This window comes from Pelodiscus sinensis, chromosome 17 (assembly GCF_049634645.1).
Source record: "Pelodiscus sinensis isolate JC-2024 chromosome 17, ASM4963464v1, whole genome shotgun sequence".
NCBI classification, from domain to species: Eukaryota; Metazoa; Chordata; order Testudines; family Trionychidae; genus Pelodiscus; species Pelodiscus sinensis.
The window spans coordinates 986,289-1,005,017 of NC_134727.1; the positions used below are offsets into that span (position 1 = coordinate 986,289).

General features: G+C 75.7%; 1 protein-coding gene across 2 annotated transcripts in view; it reads left to right on the plus strand.

Moving 5' to 3' along the window:
- FCHSD1 (FCH and double SH3 domains 1) overlaps positions 1-18,729 on the plus strand; it is a 36,985-nt gene that overhangs the window by 11,575 nt on the left and 6,681 nt on the right. For both annotated transcript variants that reach the window (XM_075900015.1, XM_075900014.1), the window contains exons 4-16: positions 991-1,064; positions 3,708-3,852; positions 5,600-5,736; positions 6,290-6,353; positions 8,062-8,190; positions 13,421-13,543; positions 13,645-13,740; positions 13,816-13,932; positions 14,245-14,349; positions 15,600-15,761; positions 17,100-17,228; positions 17,384-17,467; positions 17,644-17,806. In XM_075900015.1, coding sequence (XP_075756130.1) covers positions 991-1,064; positions 3,708-3,852; positions 5,600-5,736; positions 6,290-6,353; positions 8,062-8,190; positions 13,421-13,543; positions 13,645-13,740; positions 13,816-13,932; positions 14,245-14,349; positions 15,600-15,761; positions 17,100-17,228; positions 17,384-17,467; positions 17,644-17,806 — 1,528 coding nt within the window. The remainder of the gene's footprint in view (positions 1-990; positions 1,065-3,707; positions 3,853-5,599; positions 5,737-6,289; positions 6,354-8,061; positions 8,191-13,420; positions 13,544-13,644; positions 13,741-13,815; positions 13,933-14,244; positions 14,350-15,599; positions 15,762-17,099; positions 17,229-17,383; positions 17,468-17,643; positions 17,807-18,729) is intronic.

Sequence of the window (18,729 nt, forward strand, 5' to 3'; positions counted from 1 at the left end):
CAGAGCCCCCCCGGGCTCGGCTCTTCACTCGCGGGGAGAACGGCCCCTCCTGCCGCCCGTCCATGCTCCTGGGCTGGGCCGAGTCTGCCGGGACGCGCTCTTCCCGCGTGGCTCCACCCGAGCCTGCCCGCACTGGCGCGGACCAACCCCAGGCTGGGCTGGGGCAGAAAGTGCCTCTCCCACGGCAGTGCTGCCTGGTCCCTGCCGCGCCGACTCCCCCCTTCCCCCGCGGGCGCAGCAGCGTGCCAGGCGCCCTGCCCCCAGCAGGCCTCCCTGGGTGGTGCTCCCGAGGGAGACGGCCCCGCCGCTCGGCCACCGCCTGTCCCTGGGAGGTGTTCACCACATGGCCGTGGCTGTGCAGTGGGGCCCTGGGCCGCAGGGGGCTGTGGCAGCTGCCCCACGATTCTCTGTGCTGGAAGCCTCCCCGTCTCGGTGACTGGTGCCACGGCCCTTCCCCCACCCTTGCTGGCGTGGGGGTCAGCATGTGACGTGTTGGCCCAGCCCTCGTGCAGACACTAGCACCAGTAATGGCAGCGCCCGTGGCTTGCTCGTTTCCCGAGGGGCAGGTCCGATGCAGCGTCCGCGGGAGGGGCCGTTGCTGGTGGAGGACAGCGGTAAAGCCCCCGGCAAAGCCTCTGCCCCCCGCTTGGCTCGTTTCCTGCCTCCCCGCTGCCTGCCTGCCTCGTTCTGTGCCTGCCGCCGCCCCTTGCCCGCGCTTCCCGCCATCCTGCCTCCCGTTCGCTGCTGCAGGCTCAGCGGGGGGAAGGGCAGAGCCGTGGCCTCGGCGAGCTCCCAGCCTCTCCCAGCAGGAGGCGCTGGAGGACAAGGGGCCTGGGTGCTGGCTCCATTGCTGGCCACGTCCAGAGGGAGGGGCTCACGGTTCAAGACCGGGCTCCACGGGGGCGCTGGGAACAAGCCAGCGCGGAGGGCTTGGTGCCCTGGCGGTGGAAGCTCCCTCCCCTCGGTGGCTGACCCCCAGGTTGTTTGCAGGCGCTGCAGAGGCTGGCGAGTCAGTTCCTGAAGAGAGACTGGCAGCGGGGCCGAAGCGAGACCAGCGACTGCAGGTGGGACTTGCTGGGCGTGAGCCCGCCCTGCCTGGGCTGGCCTGCTCGGGGGAGGGGCTCAGCCAGGGCAGCTCCCCGCTACCTTAGTCCCATGCTTGCCAGCAGGAGGCACTCAAGAGCAGGCTAGGAGCCCAGCCACAGGGAGATGATAGCCCGCCAGTCCTGGCCTCTCCAGCAGGGGGCGCTGTGGGGCTGGGGAGGGAGCGCTGTCCTGCCAGCTCCAGTCCTGGCCTCTCCGGCAGGGGGCGCTGTGGGGCTGGGGAGGGAGCGCTGTCCTGCCAGCTCCAGTCCTGGCCTCTCCGGCAGGGGGCGCTGTGGGGCTGGGGAGGGAGCGCTGTCCTGCCAGCTCCAGTCCTGGCCTCTCCGGCAGGGGGCGCTGTGGGGCTGGGGAGGGAGCGCTGTCCTGCCAGCTCCAGTCCTGGCCTCTCCGGCAGGGGGCGCTGTGGGGCTGGGGAGGGAGCGCTGTCCTGCCAGCTCCAGTCCTGGCCTCTCCGGCAGGGGGCGCTGTGGGGCTGGGGAGGGAGCGCTGTCCTGCCAGCTCCAGTCCTGGCCTCTCCAGCAGGGGGCGCTGTGGGGCTGGGGAGGGAGCCTGGCTGAAGGGCAGAGCCGAGAGCAGCTCCTGGCTCTGCTGTTGACTCTCCTGCCCCGTGGTTGCCATCACCTCTCCTGCCAGCGCTTTCGGCCCTCCCCCCCGATCCCCCCCCGCCTGTCCCCCCTCCTGCTTGAACCCGCCCGACGGCTGGTTGCAGGCGTTCAGGCTCTGGGGGGGAGGGGGAAGTGCAGGGCTCCCGTGACCCTGTGCATGGGAGGTGCAGGGGGTGGGGCAGACAGGGTGCACAGGCTGCAGGGGGAAGAGGGGCCAGCCCCGGGGGGGGGGTGTTTTGGAGGCTGCATCCCCGGATGTCTGGGGCCAGGCTGTTGCCACGGTGTGGGTCCCTGACGGGGTGTGGCTGGGTCCTGTGGGCAGGTGTGATAACGTGGGGGCCCCCCAGCCCTGCACCCCGTCTGCGGCAAGATGTGACTGCGCCGGCCAGGAGAACGGGGGTTGTTGCTGCTCCGAGATCCAGCGCAGCAGGAGACCGATGCAGGCGCAGGAGGGCAGCCCGGCAGCCCTAGTGCCCTTCGGGGGAGGGGTTACAGGCCCCTGAGCCCCCTGTCTGGCTAGTCTGCCCCCCCCCGCTCCGCCTGCCCCTTCTCCCAACCACCGAACGCTCCTCCCCCCAGGCAGCCCCCTTCCCCCCCCTGTTCAAACCCCTTCCCCGGCCAGGTGCGAAATTGCTAGTCATGGTCTCCTGCCTGCCCCAGGGAGCCCCCGGGCAGTGCTACAGACCGGCCAGTAGGGGTCGCCCACAGCCACCAGTGACTGCCCAGCAGGGCGGTGGCGGGAAGGTTGAGGATGGCAGAGAGGGCAGCTGCCAGGGAACCGCGTTTCCTGCTCCCGGTTCCCCTGCGCTGGTGGGAGCCGTCGTGCGGGGTTGGCGGCGCATTGGCCCCTCCCCCCCCCCCCCCCCCGGTCCTGCAGCCCCGGAGCAGCCAGAACAGACCCCACCAGCCAGGAGAACGGGGGGTCATTGCTCCTCCGGGGCACAGCCCAGCACAGACGGGACGTGGCTGCAGGGGGCAGGGCCAGGAGCCTCAGCCCCCTTGGGGGGGTCCATCGCCCCCTCAGCTTGGGTTGTTTCCTTCATGTTTCCCCGCCAGCAACTGCCCCTCCCCCAAAGCACCCCCTTCCTTTGTTCCATCCCTCCCTCTCCGGTGAGACCGGCTGGGCCATGTGAGCCGTGGGGGGGCCTGCTCTGTGAGCCGTGGGGGGGCCTGCTCTGTGAGCCGTGGGGGGGCCTGCTCTGTGAGCCGGGGCCCCGGCGCTGCGATTCCCACGGACTCCCCCACGTGCATTGGCCCAGACCCCCGGGCCCGGCCTGGGCAGAGAACAAGGCTCTTCCAGGGGAGAGACAAAGGGAGGGAGGCGGAGACGGCACCTGGCTGGGGGCAGTTGCTGGCAGGGAGGCAGGGAGAGGAGAGGCTAAGCTGGGGCCTAGGGGCGATGGGCCCCTAACCCTGGGGTCTGAGGCACCCTGGCCCTGTAGCCGCATCCCGTCTGTGCTGGGCTGTGTCCCGGAGGAGCAATGACCCCCCTCGCGTCCACACCGGGCGGAGTCTGTTCTGGCTGCTGCAGGGGTGCAGGACGGGGGGAGAGTCACACCATGGTCCACACCTCAGGGCGCCCCCCCGCTGGGCCTGCTCACAGACAGGCCAGTAGGGGTCGCCCACAGCCCAAGCCCTGCGCCCCCCCCCACGGGGCAGAGCTGCCGTAGCCATGGGGCGGGCGGCTGCCACAGTCGGGGCAGAGGGACCCCGGGGTGCTGAGCCGTTCTAGGAGGGCCCCAAGGGGCAGGGCTTTTGGAAGCCAGCCGGACAGTGGCGAGCCGGCCAGGCATGCCTGGGGCTTAGGAGCCGGCTTTGCTGTGTCCGGAGAAGGGCCAGGAAGGTGCCCGGAGTGGGCCCTGGCACGGCCGGTCGGCCAAAGTGCAGGGACCGGCAGGCTGTCCCGGAGCAGCAGGGGAGCAGGGAGCTGGGGCTGTGTGGGGGAAGGGCTGCTGGCGCCGGGGGTGCCGCCACGGCTTGCTGGTGCCGTCCCTGCAGGAGCGCCTTTGCCGTCTGGAAGGGGGCGATCGAGGGCACGGTGAGCACCGGGCTGGCCCGGGTGGCAGCCTCGGAGAACTATCGCAGCCTGAGCCTGGAGGCGGCCAGGACCACCCGGCTGTCCAAGGAGCATCTGCTCAAGAAGGTAGGGCTGGTGGGGGCTGGCGGTGCCCCAGGCAGGCGGGGCTGGCGGGGCTGGTGGGGCTGGCGGTGCCCCATGCAGGCGGGGGCTGGCGGGGCTGGCGGTGCCCCATGCAGGCGGGGGCTGGCGGGGCTGGCGGTGCCCCAGGCAGGCGGGGGCTGGCGGGGCTGGCGGTGCCCCAGGCAGGCGGGGGCTGGCGGGGCTGGCGGTGCCCCAGGCAGGCGGGGGCTGGCAGGGTTGGCGGGGGCTGGCGGTGCCCCAGGCAGGCAGGGGCTGGTGGGGCTGGCGGTGCCCCAGGCAGGCGGGGGGCTGGCGGGGCTGGCGGTGCCCCAGGCAGGCGGGGGCTGGCGGGGCTGGTGGGGCTGGCGGTGCCCCAGGCAGGCAGGGGCTGGTGGGGCTGGCGGTGCCCCAGGCAGGCGGGGGCTGGCGGGGCTGGCGGTGCCCCAGGCAGGCGGGGGCTGGCGGGGCTGGCGGTGCCCCAGGCAGGCGGGGGCTGGCGGGGCTGGCGGTGCCCCAGGCAGGCGGGGGGCTGGCGGGGCTGGCGGTGCCCCAGGCAGGCGGGGGCTGGTGGGGCTGGCGGTGCCCCAGGCAGGCGGGGGCTGGCGGGGCTGGCGGTGCCCCAGGCAGGCGGGGGCTGGCGGGGCTGGCGGTGCCCCAGGCAGGCGGGGGGCTGGCGGGGCTGGCGGTGCCCCAGGCAGGCGGGGGCTGGTGGGGCTGGCGGTGCCCCAGGCAGGCGGGGGGCTGGCGGGGCTGGCGGTGCCCCAGGCAGGCGGGGCTGGTGGGGCTGGCGGTGCCCCAGGCAGGCGGGGGCTGGTGGGGCTGGCGGTGCCCCAGGCAGGCGGGGGCTGGCAGGGTTGGCGGAGGCTGGCGGGGGCTGGCGGGGGCTGGCGGTGCCCCAGGCAGGCGGGGCTGGCGGGGGCTGGCGGTGCCCCAGGCAGGCGGGGCTGGCGGGGGCTGGCGGTGCCCCAGGCAGGCGGGGCTGGCGGGGGCTGGCGGTGCCCCAGGCAGGCGGGGCTGGCGGGGGCTGGCGGGGGCTGGCAGTGCCCCAGGCAGGCGGGGGCTGGCGGGGGCTGGTGGGGCTGGCGGTGCCCCAGGCAGGCGGGGGCTGGCGGGGCAGGCGGGGGGCTGGCGGTGCCCCAGGCTGGCGGGGCTGGCGGTGCCCCAGGCAGGCGGGGCTGGTGGGGCTGGCGGTGCCCCAGGCAGGCGGGAGCTGGCGGGGCTGGCGGGGCTGGCGGTGCCCCAGGCAGGCGGGGGCTGGTGGGGCTGGCGGGGGCTGGCGGTGCCCCAGGCTGGCGGGGCTGGCGGTGCCCCAGGCAGGAGGGGCTGGTGGGGCTGGCGGTGCCCCAGGCAGGCGGGAGCTGGCGGGGCTGGCGGGGCTGGCGGTGCCCCAGGCAGGCGGGGGCTGGCGGGGCTGGCGGGGCTGGCGGTGCCCCAGGCAGGCGGGGCTGGTGGGGCTGGCGGTGCCCCAGGCAGGCGGGGCTGGTGGGGCTGGCGGTGCCCCAGGCAGGCGGGGCTGGTGGGGCTGGCGGTGCCCCAGGCAGGCGGGGGCTGGCGGGGCTGCGGATGGGGCTGGCGGGGGCTGGCGGTGCCCCAGGCAGGCGGGGGCTGGCGGGGCTGGTGGGGCTGGCGGTGCCCCAGGCAGGCGGGGGCTGGTGGGGCTGGCGGTGCCCCAGGCTGGCGGGGCTGGTGGGGCTGGCGGTGCCCCAGGCAGGCGGGGCTGCGGATGGGGCTCACGCCCCTCTCTGCCCAGAGCACAGAGCAGCTGCAGCGGGGGCAGGCCGAGCTGCTGGAGACGGCCAAGGAGGTGGGCAAGGCCAAGAAGCGCTATGTGCATCTGCAGCGGGGCTGCGAGGTGGCCAAGGAGAAGGCGGCTGACGTGGAGGCCAGGTGAGGAGGCGGCCTGGGGCGTTGGGGGCCCGGCCCGGGCCGGGCGGGGGGCCTGGGGCGTTGGGGGCTCGGCCCGGGCCGGGCAGGGGGCCTGGGACGTTGGGGGCCCGGCCCGGGCCGGGCAGGGGGCCTGGGACGTTGGGGGGCCTGGGGCGTTGGGGGCCTGGCCCGGGCCGGGTGGGGGGCCTGGGGCGTTGGGGGCCTGGGGCGTTGGGGGCCCGGCCTGGGCCGGGTGGGGGGCCTGGGGCGTTGGGGGGCCTGGGGCGTTGGGGAGCCTGGGGCGTTTGGGGGCCTGGGGCGTTGGGGGCCCGGCCTGGGCCGTTGGGGGGCCTGGGGCGTTGGGGGCCCGGCCTGGGCCGGGTGGGGGGCCTGGGGCGTTGGGGGGCCTGGGGCGTTGGGGAGCCTGGGGCGTTTGGGGGCCTGGGCCGTTGGGGGGCCTGGGGCGTTGGGGGCCCGGCCTGGGCCGGGTGGGGGGCCTGGGGCGTTGGGGGCCCGGCCTGGGCCGGGCGTTGGGGCCGGCGCACTGAGCCCTGACCGGCCTGCCCCTCCTCAGGCTGCGGAAGAGCGACCACGGCATATTCCACACCAAGGCCAGTCTGCAGAAGCTCAGCACCAAGGTCAGTGGGAGACGTGGCTCATCCTGGGGGCTGCTGGGGAACCTGGGGCCCTTTGGGGAAGGGCTGATTAGGGGGGCTGATCAGGGGAGGGGGAGGGCTGATGGAGGGAGGGAGAGGGCTGATTAGGGGTGCTGATCGGGGGAGGGGGACTGATGGGGAGGGGCAAGGGCTGATGATGGGGAGGGGCAAGGGCTGATTGGGAGGGGGCTGACGGGTTGGGAGGGCCGATGGGGGAGGAGGGCTGATTGGGGGAGGGGGCTGCTGAGGGGGAGGGGGAGGGGAGGACTGATTGGGAGGAGGCTGACGGTTGGGAGGGCCGATTGGGAGAGAGGGGCTAATTGGGGGAGGGGGCTGCTGAGGGGGGGGGAGGGGAGGACTGATTGGGAGGAGGCTGGCGGTTGGGAGGGCCGATTGGGGGAGGGGGAGGGGGCTGCTGAGGGGAGGGAGGACTGATTGGGAGGAGGCTGATGGTTGGGAGGGCCGATTGGGAGAGGGGGGGCTAATTGCGGGAGGGGGCTGCTGGGGGGGGAGGGGAGGACTGATTGGGAGGAGGCTGACGGTTGGGAGGGCCAATTGGGGGAGGGGGAGGGGGCTGCTGAGGGGGGGGAGGACTGATTGGGAGGAGGCTGATGGTTGGGAGGGCCGATTGGGAGAGGGGGGGCTAATTGGGGGAGGGGGCTGCTGAGGGGGGGGAGGGGAGGACTGATTGGGAGGAGGCTGACGGTTGGGAGGGCCGATTGGGGGAGGGGAGGGGGCTGCTGGGGGGGGAGGACTGATGGGGAGGAGGCTGACGGTTGGGAGGGCCGATTGGGGGAGGGGAGGGGGCTGCTGGGGGGGGGAGGACTGATGGGGAGGAGGCTGACGGTTGGGAGGGCCGATTGGGGAGGGGAGGGGGCTGCTGGGGGGGGGAGGACTGATGGGGAGGAGGCTGACGGTTGGGAGGGCCGATTGGGGGAGGGGAGGGGGCTGCTGGGGGGGGAGGACTGATGGGGAGGAGGCTGACGGTTGGGAGGGCCGATTGGGGGACGGGGAGGGGGCTGCTGGGGGGGGAGGACTGATGGGGAGGAGGCTGACGGTTGGGAGGGCCGATTGGGGGACGGGGAGGGGGCTGCTGATGGGGAGGGGGGGGAGGACTGATGGGGAGGAGGCTGACTGTTGGGAGGGCCGATTGGGGAGGGGAGGGGGCTGCTGAGGGGGGGGGGGAGGACTGATGGGGAGGAGGCTGACGGTTGGGAGGGCCGATTGGGGAGGGGAGGGGGCTGCTGAGGGGGGGGGGAGGACTGATGGGGAGGAGGCTGACGGTCGGGAGGGCCGATTGGGGGACGGGGAGGGGGCTGCTGATGGGGAGGGGGGGAGGACTGATGGGGAGGAGGCTGACGGTTGGGAGGGCCGATTGGGGAGGGGAGGGGGCTGCTGAGGGGGGGGGGAGGACTGATGGGGAGGAGGCTGACGGTCGGGAGGGCCGATTGGGGGAGGGGAGGGGGCTGCTGGGGGGGGAGGACTGATGGGGAGGAGGCTGACGGTTGGGAGGGCCGATTGGGGGACGGGGAGGGGGCTGCTGATGGGGAGGGGGGGAGGACTGATGGGGAGGAGGCTGACGGTTGGGAGGGCCGATGGGGGAGGGGAGGGGAGGGGGCTGATCCGGAGCCCGGCAGAGGCGCAGGGCAGCCGGCCCTGCCCTGCCGCTGCCCAGCCTGTCCCCCCCCAGTTTTCGGTGCAGCTGGCCGAGTGCGCGCAGCAGCTGGCGGTGGCGCGGAACGAGTACCTGCTGGCGCTGGGCGCTGCCAACGCCCACCTGGGGCACTACTACCACGCCGAGCTGCCCGCCGTCATGGAGGTAGCGGCGCCCTGCCTGGGGGTGGGCTCCCGGGCCTGGTTCCAAGGCGCCAGCCCCCTGGGGGGCGTCCCCGCCGGCCGTGCCTGGGCAGTGGGGGGTTGTGAGGGCGCGTCGGGCCCGGCCCTGCACCCCGTCCGCACAGGACGCGGCTCCGCCGGCCCGTAGGTCCCGGGTTATCGCTGCTCCGGGATCCGTGTGGGCATTGGGGGGGGGCAGCAGCGCCCGACCCCTGGGGGGGGCACAGGGCCCCGAACCCCCAGCCCCCGATGTCCCTTCTCTTCATGTGTGCCCAGCCCAGACTGCCCCCGGCCACCCCTCCCCCCAGGCAGCCCCCCTTCCCTTGTTCACACCCCTTCCCCAGGCCATTGCCTATGTGCTTGTGCTCTGGGCGACCCCCCCCAGGCAGTGCTACAGACACCGGCCAGTAGGGGTCGCCCACAGTGACTGGTGACCAGGGCCACTAGAGTAGGCAGACCCCCCCCCACTACGTCACAGGGGTGTCCCTGTCTGGAGGTGCCGGAGGGGGGCTCCAAGCCGTGCCTGGGCGGGGGGGGGTGTCCCCGTCTGGAGGTGCCGGGGGGGGGGCTCCAAGCCGTGCCTGGGCCGGGGGGGGTGTCCCCGTCTGGAGGTGCCGGGGGGGGCTCCGAGCCATGCCTGGGCCGGGGGGGGCGTCCCTGTCCAGAGATGCCGGGGGGGGCTCCGAGCCATGCCTGGGCCGGGGGGGCGTCCCTGTCCAGAGGTGCCGGGGGGGCTCCGAGCCGTGCCTGGGCCGGGGGAGGGTGTCCCTGTCCAGAGGTGCCGGGGGGGGCGTCCCTGTCCAGAGGTGCCGGGGGGGCTCCGAGCCGTGCCTGGGCCGGGGGGGGGTGTCCCTGTCCAGAGGTGCCGGGGGGGGCTCCGAGCCGTGCCTGGGCCGGGGTGGGGTGTCCCTGTCCAGAGGTGCCGGGGGGGGCATCCCTGTCCAGAGGTGCCGGGGGGTGGCTCTGAGCCATGCCTGGGCCGGGGGGGCGTCCCTGTCCAGAGGTGCCGGGGGGGGCTCCGAGCCGTGCCTGGGCCGGGGGGGTGTCCCTGTCCAGAGGTGCCGGGGGGGGCTCCGAGCCGTGCCTGGGCCGGGGGGGTGTCCCTGTCCAGAGGTGCCGGGGGGGCTCCGAGCCGTGCCTGGGCCGGGGGGGTGTCCCTGTCCAGAGGTGCCGGGGGGGGCTCCGAGCCGTGCCTGGGCCGGGGGGGGTGTCCCTGTCCAGAGGTGCCGGGGGGGGCGTCCCTGTCCAGAGGTGCCAGGGGGGCTCCGAGCCGTGCCTGGGCCGGGGGGGCGTCCCTGTCCAGAGGTGCCGGGGGGGGGCTCCGAGCCGTGCCTGGGCCGGGGGGGGGGTGTCCCTGTCCAGAGGTGCCGGGGGGGCTCCGAGCCGTGCCTGGGCCGGGGGGGGGCGTCCCTGTCCAGAGGTGCCGGGGGGGGCGTCCCTGTCCAGAGGTGCCGGGGGGGCTCCGAGCCGTGCCTGGGCCGGGGGGGCGTCCCTGTCCAGAGGTGCCGGGGGGGCTCTGAGCCGTGCCTGGGCCGGGGGGGGTGTCCCTGTCCAGAGGTGCCGGGGGGGCTCCGAGCCGTGCCTGGGCCGGGGGGGCGTCCCTGTCCAGAGGTGCCGGGGGGGGGCGTCCCTGTCCAGAGGTGCCAGGGGGGCTCCGAGCCGTGCCTGGGCCGGGGGGGGGCGTCCCTGTCCAGAGGTGCCGGGGGTGCTTGGAGCCATGCCCGGGCCGGGGGGGGGTGTCCCTGTCCAGAGGTGCCGGGGGGGGGGTCCCTGTCCAGAGGTGCCGGGGGGGCGTCCCTGTCCAGAGGTGCCGGGGGTGCTCGGAGCCATGCCTGGGCCGGGGGGGGGTGTCCCTGTCCAGAGGTGCCGGGGGGGCCTCCCTGTCCAGAGGTGCCAGGGGGGCTCCGAGCCGTGCCTGGGCCGGGGGGGGGCGTCCCTGTCCAGAGGTGCCGGGGGGGCGTCCCTGTCCAGAGGTGCCGGGGGTGCTCGGAGCCATGCCTGGGCCGGGGGGGGGTGTCCCTGTCCAGAGGTGCCGGGGGGGCGTCCCTGTCCAGAGGTGCCGGGGGTGCTCGGAGCCATGCCTGGGCCGGGGGGGGGTGTCCCTGTCCAGAGGTGCCGGGGGGGCCTCCCTGTCCAGAGGTGCCAGGGGGGCTCCGAGCCGTGCCTGGGCCGGGGGGGGTGTCCCTGTCCAGAGGTGCCGGGGGGGCGTCCCTGTCCAGAGGTGCCAGGGGGGCTCCGAGCCGTGCCTGGGCCGGGGGGGGTGTCCCTGTCCAGAGGTGCCGGGGGGGCGTCCCTGTCCAGAGGTGCCGGGGGGGCTCTGAGCCGTGCCTGGGCCGGGGGGGGTGTCCCTGTCCAGAGGTGCCGGGGGGGCTCCGAGCCGTGCCTGGGCCGGGGGGGGCGTCCCTGTCCAGAGGTGCCGGGGGGGGCGTCCCTGTCCAGAGGTGCCAGGGGGGCTCCGAGCCGTGCCTGGGCCGGGGGGGGGCGTCCCTGTCCAGAGGTGCCGGGGGTGCTCGGAGCCATGCCTGGGCCGGGGGGGGGTGTCCCTGTCCAGAGGTGCCGGGGGGGGGGTCCCTGTCCAGAGGTGCCGGGGGGGCGTCCCTGTCCAGAGGTGCCGGGGGTGCTCGGAGCCATGCCTGGGCCGGGGGGGGGTGTCCCTGTCCAGAGGTGCCGGGGGGGCCTCCCTGTCCAGAGGTGCCAGGGGGGCTCCGAGCCGTGCCTGGGCCGGGGGGGGGGCGTCCCTGTCCAGAGGTGCCGGGGGGGCGTCCCTGTCCAGAGGTGCCTGGGGGTGCTCGGAGCCATGCCTGGGCCGGGGGGGGGTGTCCCTGTCCAGAGGTGCCGGGGGGGCGTCCCTGTCCAGAGGTGCCGGGGGTGCTCGGAGCCATGCCTGGGCCGGGGGGGGGGTGTCCCTGTCCAGAGGTGCCGGGGGGGCGTCCCTGTCCAGAGGTGCCAGGGGGGCTCCGAGCCGTGCCTGGGCCGGGGGGGGTGTCCCTGTCCAGAGGTGCCGGGGGGGCGTCCCTGTCCAGAGGTGCCGGGGGGGCTCTGAGCCGTGCCTGGGCCGGGGGGGGTGTCCCTGTCCAGAGGTGCCGGGGGGGCGTCCCTGTCCAGAGGTGCCGGGGGGGCTCCGAGCCGTGCCTGGGCCGGGGGGGGTGTCCCTGTCCAGAGGTGCCGGGGGGGCGTCCCTGTCCAGAGGTGCCGGGGGGGGCGTCCCTGTCCAGAGGTGCCAGGGGGGCTCCGAGCCGTGCCTGGGCCGGGGGGGCGTCCCTGTCCAGAGGTGCCGGGGGGGGGTCCCTGTCCAGAGGTGCCAGGGGGGCTCCGAGCCGTGCCTGGGCCGGGGGGGGTGTCCCTGTCCAGAGGTGCCGGGGGGGCGTCCCTGTCCAGAGGTGCCGGGGGGGCTCTGAGCCGTGCCTGGGCCGGGGGGGGTGTCCCTGTCCAGAGGTGCCGGGGGGGCTCCGAGCCGTGCCTGGGCCGGGGGGGCGTCCCTGTCCAGAGGTGCCGGGGGGGGCGTCCCTGTCCAGAGGTGCCAGGGGGGCTCCGAGCCGTGCCTGGGCCGGGGGGGGGCGTCCCTGTCCAGAGGTGCCGGGGGTGCTCGGAGCCATGCCTGGGCCGGGGGGGGGTGTCCCTGTCCAGAGGTGCCGGGGGGGGGGGTCCCTGTCCAGAGGTGCCGGGGGGGGCGTCCCTGTCCAGAGGTGCCGGGGGTGCTCGGAGCCATGCCTGGGCCGGGGGGGGGTGTCCCTGTCCAGAGGTGCCGGGGGGGCCTCCCTGTCCAGAGGTGCCAGGGGGGCTCCGAGCCGTGCCTGGGCCGGGGGGGGGCGTCCCTGTCCAGAGGTGCCGGGGGGGCGTCCCTGTCCAGAGGTGCCGGGGGGTGCTCGGAGCCATGCCTGGGCCGGGGGGGGGTTGTCCCTGTCCAGAGGTGCCGGGGGGGCGTCCCTGTCCAGAGGTGCCGGGGGTGCTCGGAGCCATGCCTGGGCCGGGGGGGGGGTGTCCCTGTCCAGAGGTGCCGGGGGGGGCGTCCCTGTCCAGAGGTGCCAGGGGGGCTCCGAGCCGTGCCTGGGCCGGGGGGGGTGTCCCTGTCCAGAGGTGCCGGGGGGGCGTCCCTGTCCAGAGGTGCCGGGGGGGCTCTGAGCCGTGCCTGGGCCGGGGGGGGTGTCCCTGTCCAGAGGTGCCGGGGGGGCGTCCCTGTCCAGAGGTGCCGGGGGGGCTCCGAGCCGTGCCTGGGCCGGGGGGGGTGTCCCTGTCCAGAGGTGCCGGGGGGGCGTCCCTGTCCAGAGGTGCCGGGGGGGGGCGTCCCTGTCCAGAGGTGCCAGGGGGGCTCCGAGCCGTGCCTGGGCCGGGGGGGGCGTCCCTGTCCAGAGGTGCCGGGGGGGGGTCCCTGTCCAGAGGTGCCAGGGGGGCTCCGAGCCGTGCCTGGGCCGGGGGGGGGCGTCCCTGTCCAGAGGTGCCGGGGGTGCTCGGAGCCGTGCCTGGGCCGGGGGGGGGTGTCCCTGTCCAGAGGTGCCGGGGGGGGGGTCCCTGTCCAGAGGTGCCGGGGGTGCTCGGAGCCGTGCCTGGGCCGGGGGGGGGTGTCCCTGTCCAGAGGTGCCGGGGGGGTGTCCCTGTCCAGAGGTGCCGGGGGGGGCGTCCCTGTCCAGAGGTGCCGGGGGTGCTCGGAGCCGTGCCTGGGCCGGGGGGGGGTGTCCCTGTCCAGAGGTGCCGGGGGGGGGTCCCTGTCCAGAGGTGCCGGGGGTGCTCGGAGCCGTGGGTCTGGGTGCGGGGGGGTTGCTGGGCGGACCCCCCTGCTCCGACCGGGGGCAGCGCCCGCTGCTCTCCTGCAGGTCAGGCAGGGCAGAGCCGCTGGGGTTGTGGAGGGAAGGAATCCGAGGGTGGCGGCAGTGGGGAGCCGCACGGGCAGGGAGCCCGGCTGTGCCATTGGCATGAGGCTGGAGGTGGGGGAGAGAATCCCCAGCCCTGCCGTGCCCCACAGCGCATCCTGGGGGGGAGGCAGGAACTCCTCCAGCCAGCGCCCCCCAGCGGGGAGGCCAGGAGCGGGGTGACCCCCACAGGCTCAAGTGCTGCACAGCCACTTGGGGGGGAAGGGCCGTCGCTAGCCTGCCCCCCGTGCTAGCGCCTCGCTGGCAGCAGGGGCGCTCTTGTGTACTGAGCACGGCGGATCTCGGGGGGGTCCCGCGGAGCCCCCCCAGCCCTGCCCCCCATGATGCCGGTTTGGGCTTTCCCAGACCCTGGACGGTGACCTGTACGACCGGCTCCGGGAGCACCTGACCCTGCTGAGCCGGACGGAGCTGGAGGCCTGCCACGCCGCGCAGGAGCGCTTCCGGGGGGTCCTGGAGGCCTCGTCTCGGGTAACGGGCTTGGCCCTGCTTTGCTGTGCCCTGCACCCCTCGGCTGCCTGCCCCTCCGAGGGCCTTGGGCCTCCCCTCACCCCGCCCTGTTGCTGCCGCAGGTGTGCCGAGAGCAGGGCCTCCTGTTGTTCCTGCAGGACAACGCTGCCTTCGCCGCCCCGCCGGAGCAGCCCTTCCAGCCGGCGGGCGCCGACCAGGTACGGCTGAGGCCGGGCTCACGCAGCAGCGGGCCCCGGGCCCCGGCGCACGGTCTGACCTGTGCCCCCTCCTAGGTGCGCCTCCTGGAGGCCGGGAAGGGCAGCGCCGCGGAGAGCGGGCTGGAGAAGGAGGCGCGGCGCTGGGCCACCCGGGCAGCCAGAGACTACAAAATAAAGACTCATGGCGAGCAGGTGAGTGCCCAGGCAGGAGCCCCGGCGCGGGAGGGCTTGCGGGAGGGATGGCTGGGAGCAAGGCAGGGCTCCCCCCGTGGTTCTGTTCTATCTGCGGGGGGGTTCTGGGGGCTGTGGGGTCTCGGCCGAGCTGCAGCCCCAGGCAGCACTGGGGCGCTCTCTGGCCTGTGCGTGCAGCTTTTCCACCCGTGTGCGGAATGCATTTTGTTATGCGCACTGAGGCGCGTGCCCTTGCGCACCACTAGGAGAAGCACCCCCTAGCCGCTCAGCTGGGCGGCGCGGGAATCTGTGCTGACAGGGCGCGCTGTGCAGGTTCTGCAGAGACTGGAAGCCAGGCGGAAGCAGGCACCCGAGGCAGAGGTGCCCAGCGTGGAGAGGAGGATGGAAGAAGCGAGCGAGAGCATCCGGAAAGCAGAGGTGGGTCTGGGAGGCAGGGGGCAAGTCCATGGGTCTGAGCATCCCTCTGGCTCCCGGCGTGTGTGCCCGGCCGGGGGGACGCGCTCGGTGGCGGCGAGGAAGGGACGCCCAGCGCTGCCAATAACGCTGCAGCCCAGCCGGGCTGGGCTCTGGGTCCTGCTGGGCCTGGGCCAAGCGTCTGCCTGGCTCTGCCAGCCCCGCCCGTGCCGCACAGTCCTTCCCCCGGCGCGGCCAGGGGGGCTCCGCCGGCCAGTCGAGTGGAAGGGCTTCTCGGACGCGGCTCCACGCGGGCAGCGCACAGGGCAGGGCCTTAGTCCTCGGGGGGGGGGGGCTCACAGCATCCTCCCGCCCCCGCCCCCGCCCCGTCTCTCCCTCTGGCGACGGGCGTTACCTGCCCAGGTGTCTGGGCCAACACGCGGTGAAGGGAGTCGCGCAGGACCCCCGGGTGACACCGCGCAGGACCCCCTGTGCCACAGGGACCATCCCGTCTGCCCCCCCCCCCGGCTCAGGCTGGAGCCCTGCCCCGAGTCCTTCCTGGGGCAGAACCCCGGAAAATGGCCAAGGAGGCTGGGAACGGGGGTCAGAGCCCAGCAGGGGGCCAGAGGGGCAGGGGAGGAATTCAAGGGTTGGGGGCGGAGGGGCAGGGCGGAGGGGCGGGGGAGGAGTTTGGGGGCCGGCGGGAGGGGCGGGGGAGGAGTTCGGGGGCCGGCGGGGCGGGGGTGGGAGGGGCGGGGGAGGAGTTTGGGGCGGGCGGGAGGGGCGGGGGAGGAGTTCGGGGGCGGGGGCGGGAGGGGCGGGGGAGGAGTTTGGGGGCGGGCGGGGCGGGCGGGAGGGGCGGGGGAGGAGTTTGGGGGCGGGCGGGAGGGGCGGGGGAGGAGTTTGGGGGCCGGCGGGGCGGGGGCAGGAGGGGCGGGGGAGGAGTTTGGGGGCCGGCGGGGCGGGGGAGGAGTTTGGAGGCCGGCGGGGCGGGGGCGGGAGGGGCAGGGGAGGAGTTCGGGGGCCGGTGGGGTGGGGGCGGGAGGGGCGGGGAGGAGTTTGGGGTCCGGCGGGGCGGGAGAGGAGTTCGGGGGCCGGCGGGGGGGCCGGCGGGGGCGGGGGCGGGAGGAGAGGGGACTGCAGGCGGGGGCAGGCATCTTCCTTGAAGACGGAAGTGGAGTTGCCTAAAACGTGGCTCAGCCCCCGGCCTGCGGCCCCTCGCCCAGCCCCAGGGCCCAGCCAGGCTGAGGGTGCCGGGTCTCCCTGCGCCCCAGGTCAGCAGAGTGAAGGCCGAGGCCCGGCTGGACTTGCTGCGCCAGGCCGGCCTGGCCGTGGACACGTGGCTGGCGGGCGCCATGGGGCAGGTGCTGCAGGAGCTGGAGCAGGAGCGGCGGCTGAGCGAGGGCCGCAAGTCGGACAAGGAGTCCACCCCCACGGTGAGAGCCGCCCCGCCCCCCCGGCGCCATTGGCGGGAAGCGTCTGCTCTGGGGTGACTGGGCTCTATGGGGCGGGGCAGGTGTGGGGGAGGGGCTGCGGCGGTGGGGTGGGCGGGGAAGGGCCGCCAGCGGTGGGCTGGGAGGGGGCGGGCGGGCGGGGAAGGGCTGCGGGCGGGCGGGGAAGGGCCGCCAGCGGTGGGCTGGGAGGGGGCAGGCGGGCGGGGAAGGGCTGCGGGCGGGCGGGCAAGGGCCGTCAGCGGTGGGCTGGGAGGGGGCGGGCGGGCGGGGAAGGGCTACGGGCGGGCGGGGAAGGGCCGTCAGCGGTGGGCTGGAGGGGGCGGGCGGGCGGGGAAGGGCTACGGGCGGGCGGGGAAGGGCCGTCAGCGGTGGGCTGGGAGGGGGCGGGCGGGCGGGGAAGGGTTGCGGGCGGGCGGGGAAGGGCCGTCAGCGGTGGGCTGGGAGGGGGCGGGCGGGCGGGGAAGGGCTGCGGGCGGGCGGGGAAGGGCTGCGGGCAGGCGGGGAAGGGCTGCCAGTGGTGGGCTGGGAGGGGGCTGCCGGCGGCCGGGCGGGCGGGGAAGGGCCGCCGGCGGTGGCTGGGAGGGGGCGGGTGGGCGGGGAAGGGCGGCGGGCGGGCTGGGAAGGGCCGTCAGCGGTGGGCTGGGAGGGGCCGGGCGGGCGGGGAAGGGCTGCGGGCGGGCGGGGAAGGGCCGCCGGCGGTGGGCTGGGAGGGAGCTGCGGCCGGGCGGGGAAGGGCTGCGGGCGGGCGAGGAAGGGCCGCCGGCGGTGGGCTGGGAGGGGGCGGGCGGGCGGGGAAGGGCTGCGGGCGGGCGGGTGGGGAAGGGCTGCGGGCGGGCTGGGAAGGGCCGTCAGCGGTGGGCTGGGAGGGGCCGGGCGGGCGGGGAAGGGCTGCGGGCGGGCGGGGAAGGGCCGTCAGCGGTGGCTGGGAGGGGGCGGGCGGGCGGGGAAGGGCTGCGGGCGGGCGGGGAAGGGCCGTCAGCGGTGGGCTGGGAGGGGCCGGGCGGGCGGGGAAGGGCTGCGGGCGGGCGGGGAAGGGCCGTCAGCGGTGGGCTGGGAGGGGCCGGGCGGGCGGGAAGGGCTGCGGGCGGGCGGGGAAGGGCTGCGGGCGGGCGAGGAAGGGCCGCCGGCGGTGGGCTGGGAGGGAGCTGCGGCCGGGCGGGGAAGGGCTGCGGGCGGGCGAGGAAGGGCCGCCGGCGGTGGGCTGGGAGGGGGCGGGCGGGCGGGGAAGGGTTGCGGGCGGGCGGGGAAGGGCCGCCGTTGGTGGGCTGGGAGGGAGCTGCGGGCGGGCGGGCGGGATGCTCATGCTGGCTGTGCCGCCAGGCGGAGGAGTTCGATCTGGCCGAGTTTGAGGATTATGACGACAGCGAGGAGCTCTTTGAGGATGCCAGCTCCTGCCCGGGCGCTGCCCGCACCTACCCGTCCGCCTGCAGGGTGTTCTTCGGGTACCAGGTGAGGCCCAGGCCTGCGGTGCTCTCTGGGTGCCGGGCGTCGGAGCCTGTGCCCGAGCTGGGGCAGTGCCCGCTGGCTGCAGGCTGTGCCCCGGGCAGGGGGCTGGCAGCTGGGGGCTGCTCCGACTTGTGCCCCGGCTTTTGTGCCCCGTGCAGGCCTGCCAGTCGGACGAGCTGTCCATCCGCCAGGGCGAGGAGCTGGAGGTGCTGGAGGACGGCGATGTGGAAGAATGGGTCAAGGTGGGCACGGGGCAGAGGAGGGCCCGCGGAGGGGGCTGGGCAAGGGGCTGTGGGCGCAGGCTCCCTCCTGGCGCTGGCCCATGGCCGGGGGCGGCTGCCTGGGGCTCTCGTGCTGAGTCCCGCCTGGCCCAGGAGCTGGCTGCTAACTCGGCGTCTCCTGCCCCGGGCGTCTGCAGGCTCGGAACGAGGCGGGGCAGGTGGGCTACGTGCCCGAGAAGTACCTGCTGTTCCTCGGCGCCCCAGGGAGCGAGCGCAGGGCCTGGAGCAGCCCCTCCGAGCCGGCCCTGGAACGGGAGCTCAGTAGCATCATGACCATGGACCTGGTGCTGGAGCCAGGAGGTGCGTGGCGAGCCCCAGGGACGGTGGGGCAGGTCTGCGGGGGGGACCCGGGCTCTGTCCCTGGGTAACCGGAGACCAGCAGCAACTGGCCGGTGGCTCGGCCCCAGGGCTAGGACTGCGAGGTCGGTGCTACCTGACTCCCAGGGCCCGGCCCCCAGAGTGCTGGGCACCCCCAGCTCGGGCCGACAGGCTCCCGGCACCTCTGAAAAGGCCTCAAGCGTCTGCCACGTGTGCCGGGGCCTTGGCACCGCTGCCTCAGTGTCCCCAGTGTCACAGCAGGCTCCGCCCATCCCGTGGGGCTGTCCGTGGCTGGACGTGTGCCTGGGCCTTGGCACCGCTGCCTCAGTGTCCCCAGTGTCACAGCAGGCTCTGCCCGTCCCGTGGGGCTGTCCGTGGCTGGACGTGTGCCGGGGCCTTGGCACCGCTGCCTCAGTGTCCCCAGTGTCACAGCAGGCTCTGCCCGTCCCGTGGGGCTGTCCGTGGCTGGACGTGTGCCTGGGCCTTGGCACCGCTGCCTCAGTGTCCCCAGTGTCACAGCAGGCTCTGCCCATCCCGTGGGGCTGTCCGTGGCTGGACGTGTGCCTGGGCCTTGGCACCGCTGCCTCAGTGTCCCCAGTGTCACAGCAGGCTCTGCCCATCCCGTGGGGCTGTCCGTGGCTGGACGTGTGCCGGGGCCTTGGCACCGCTGCCTCAGTGTCCCCAGTGTCACAGCAGGCTCTGCCCATCCCGTGGGGCTGTCCGTGGCTGGACGTGTGCCTGGGCCTTGGCACCGCTGCCTCAGTGTCCCCAGTGTCACAGCAGGCTCTGCCCATCCCGTGGGGCTGTCCGTGGCTGGACGTGTGCCTGGGCCTTGGCACCGCTGCCTCAGTGTCCCCAGTGTCACAGCAGGCTCCGCCCGTCCCGTGGGGCTGGCCATGCTGAGC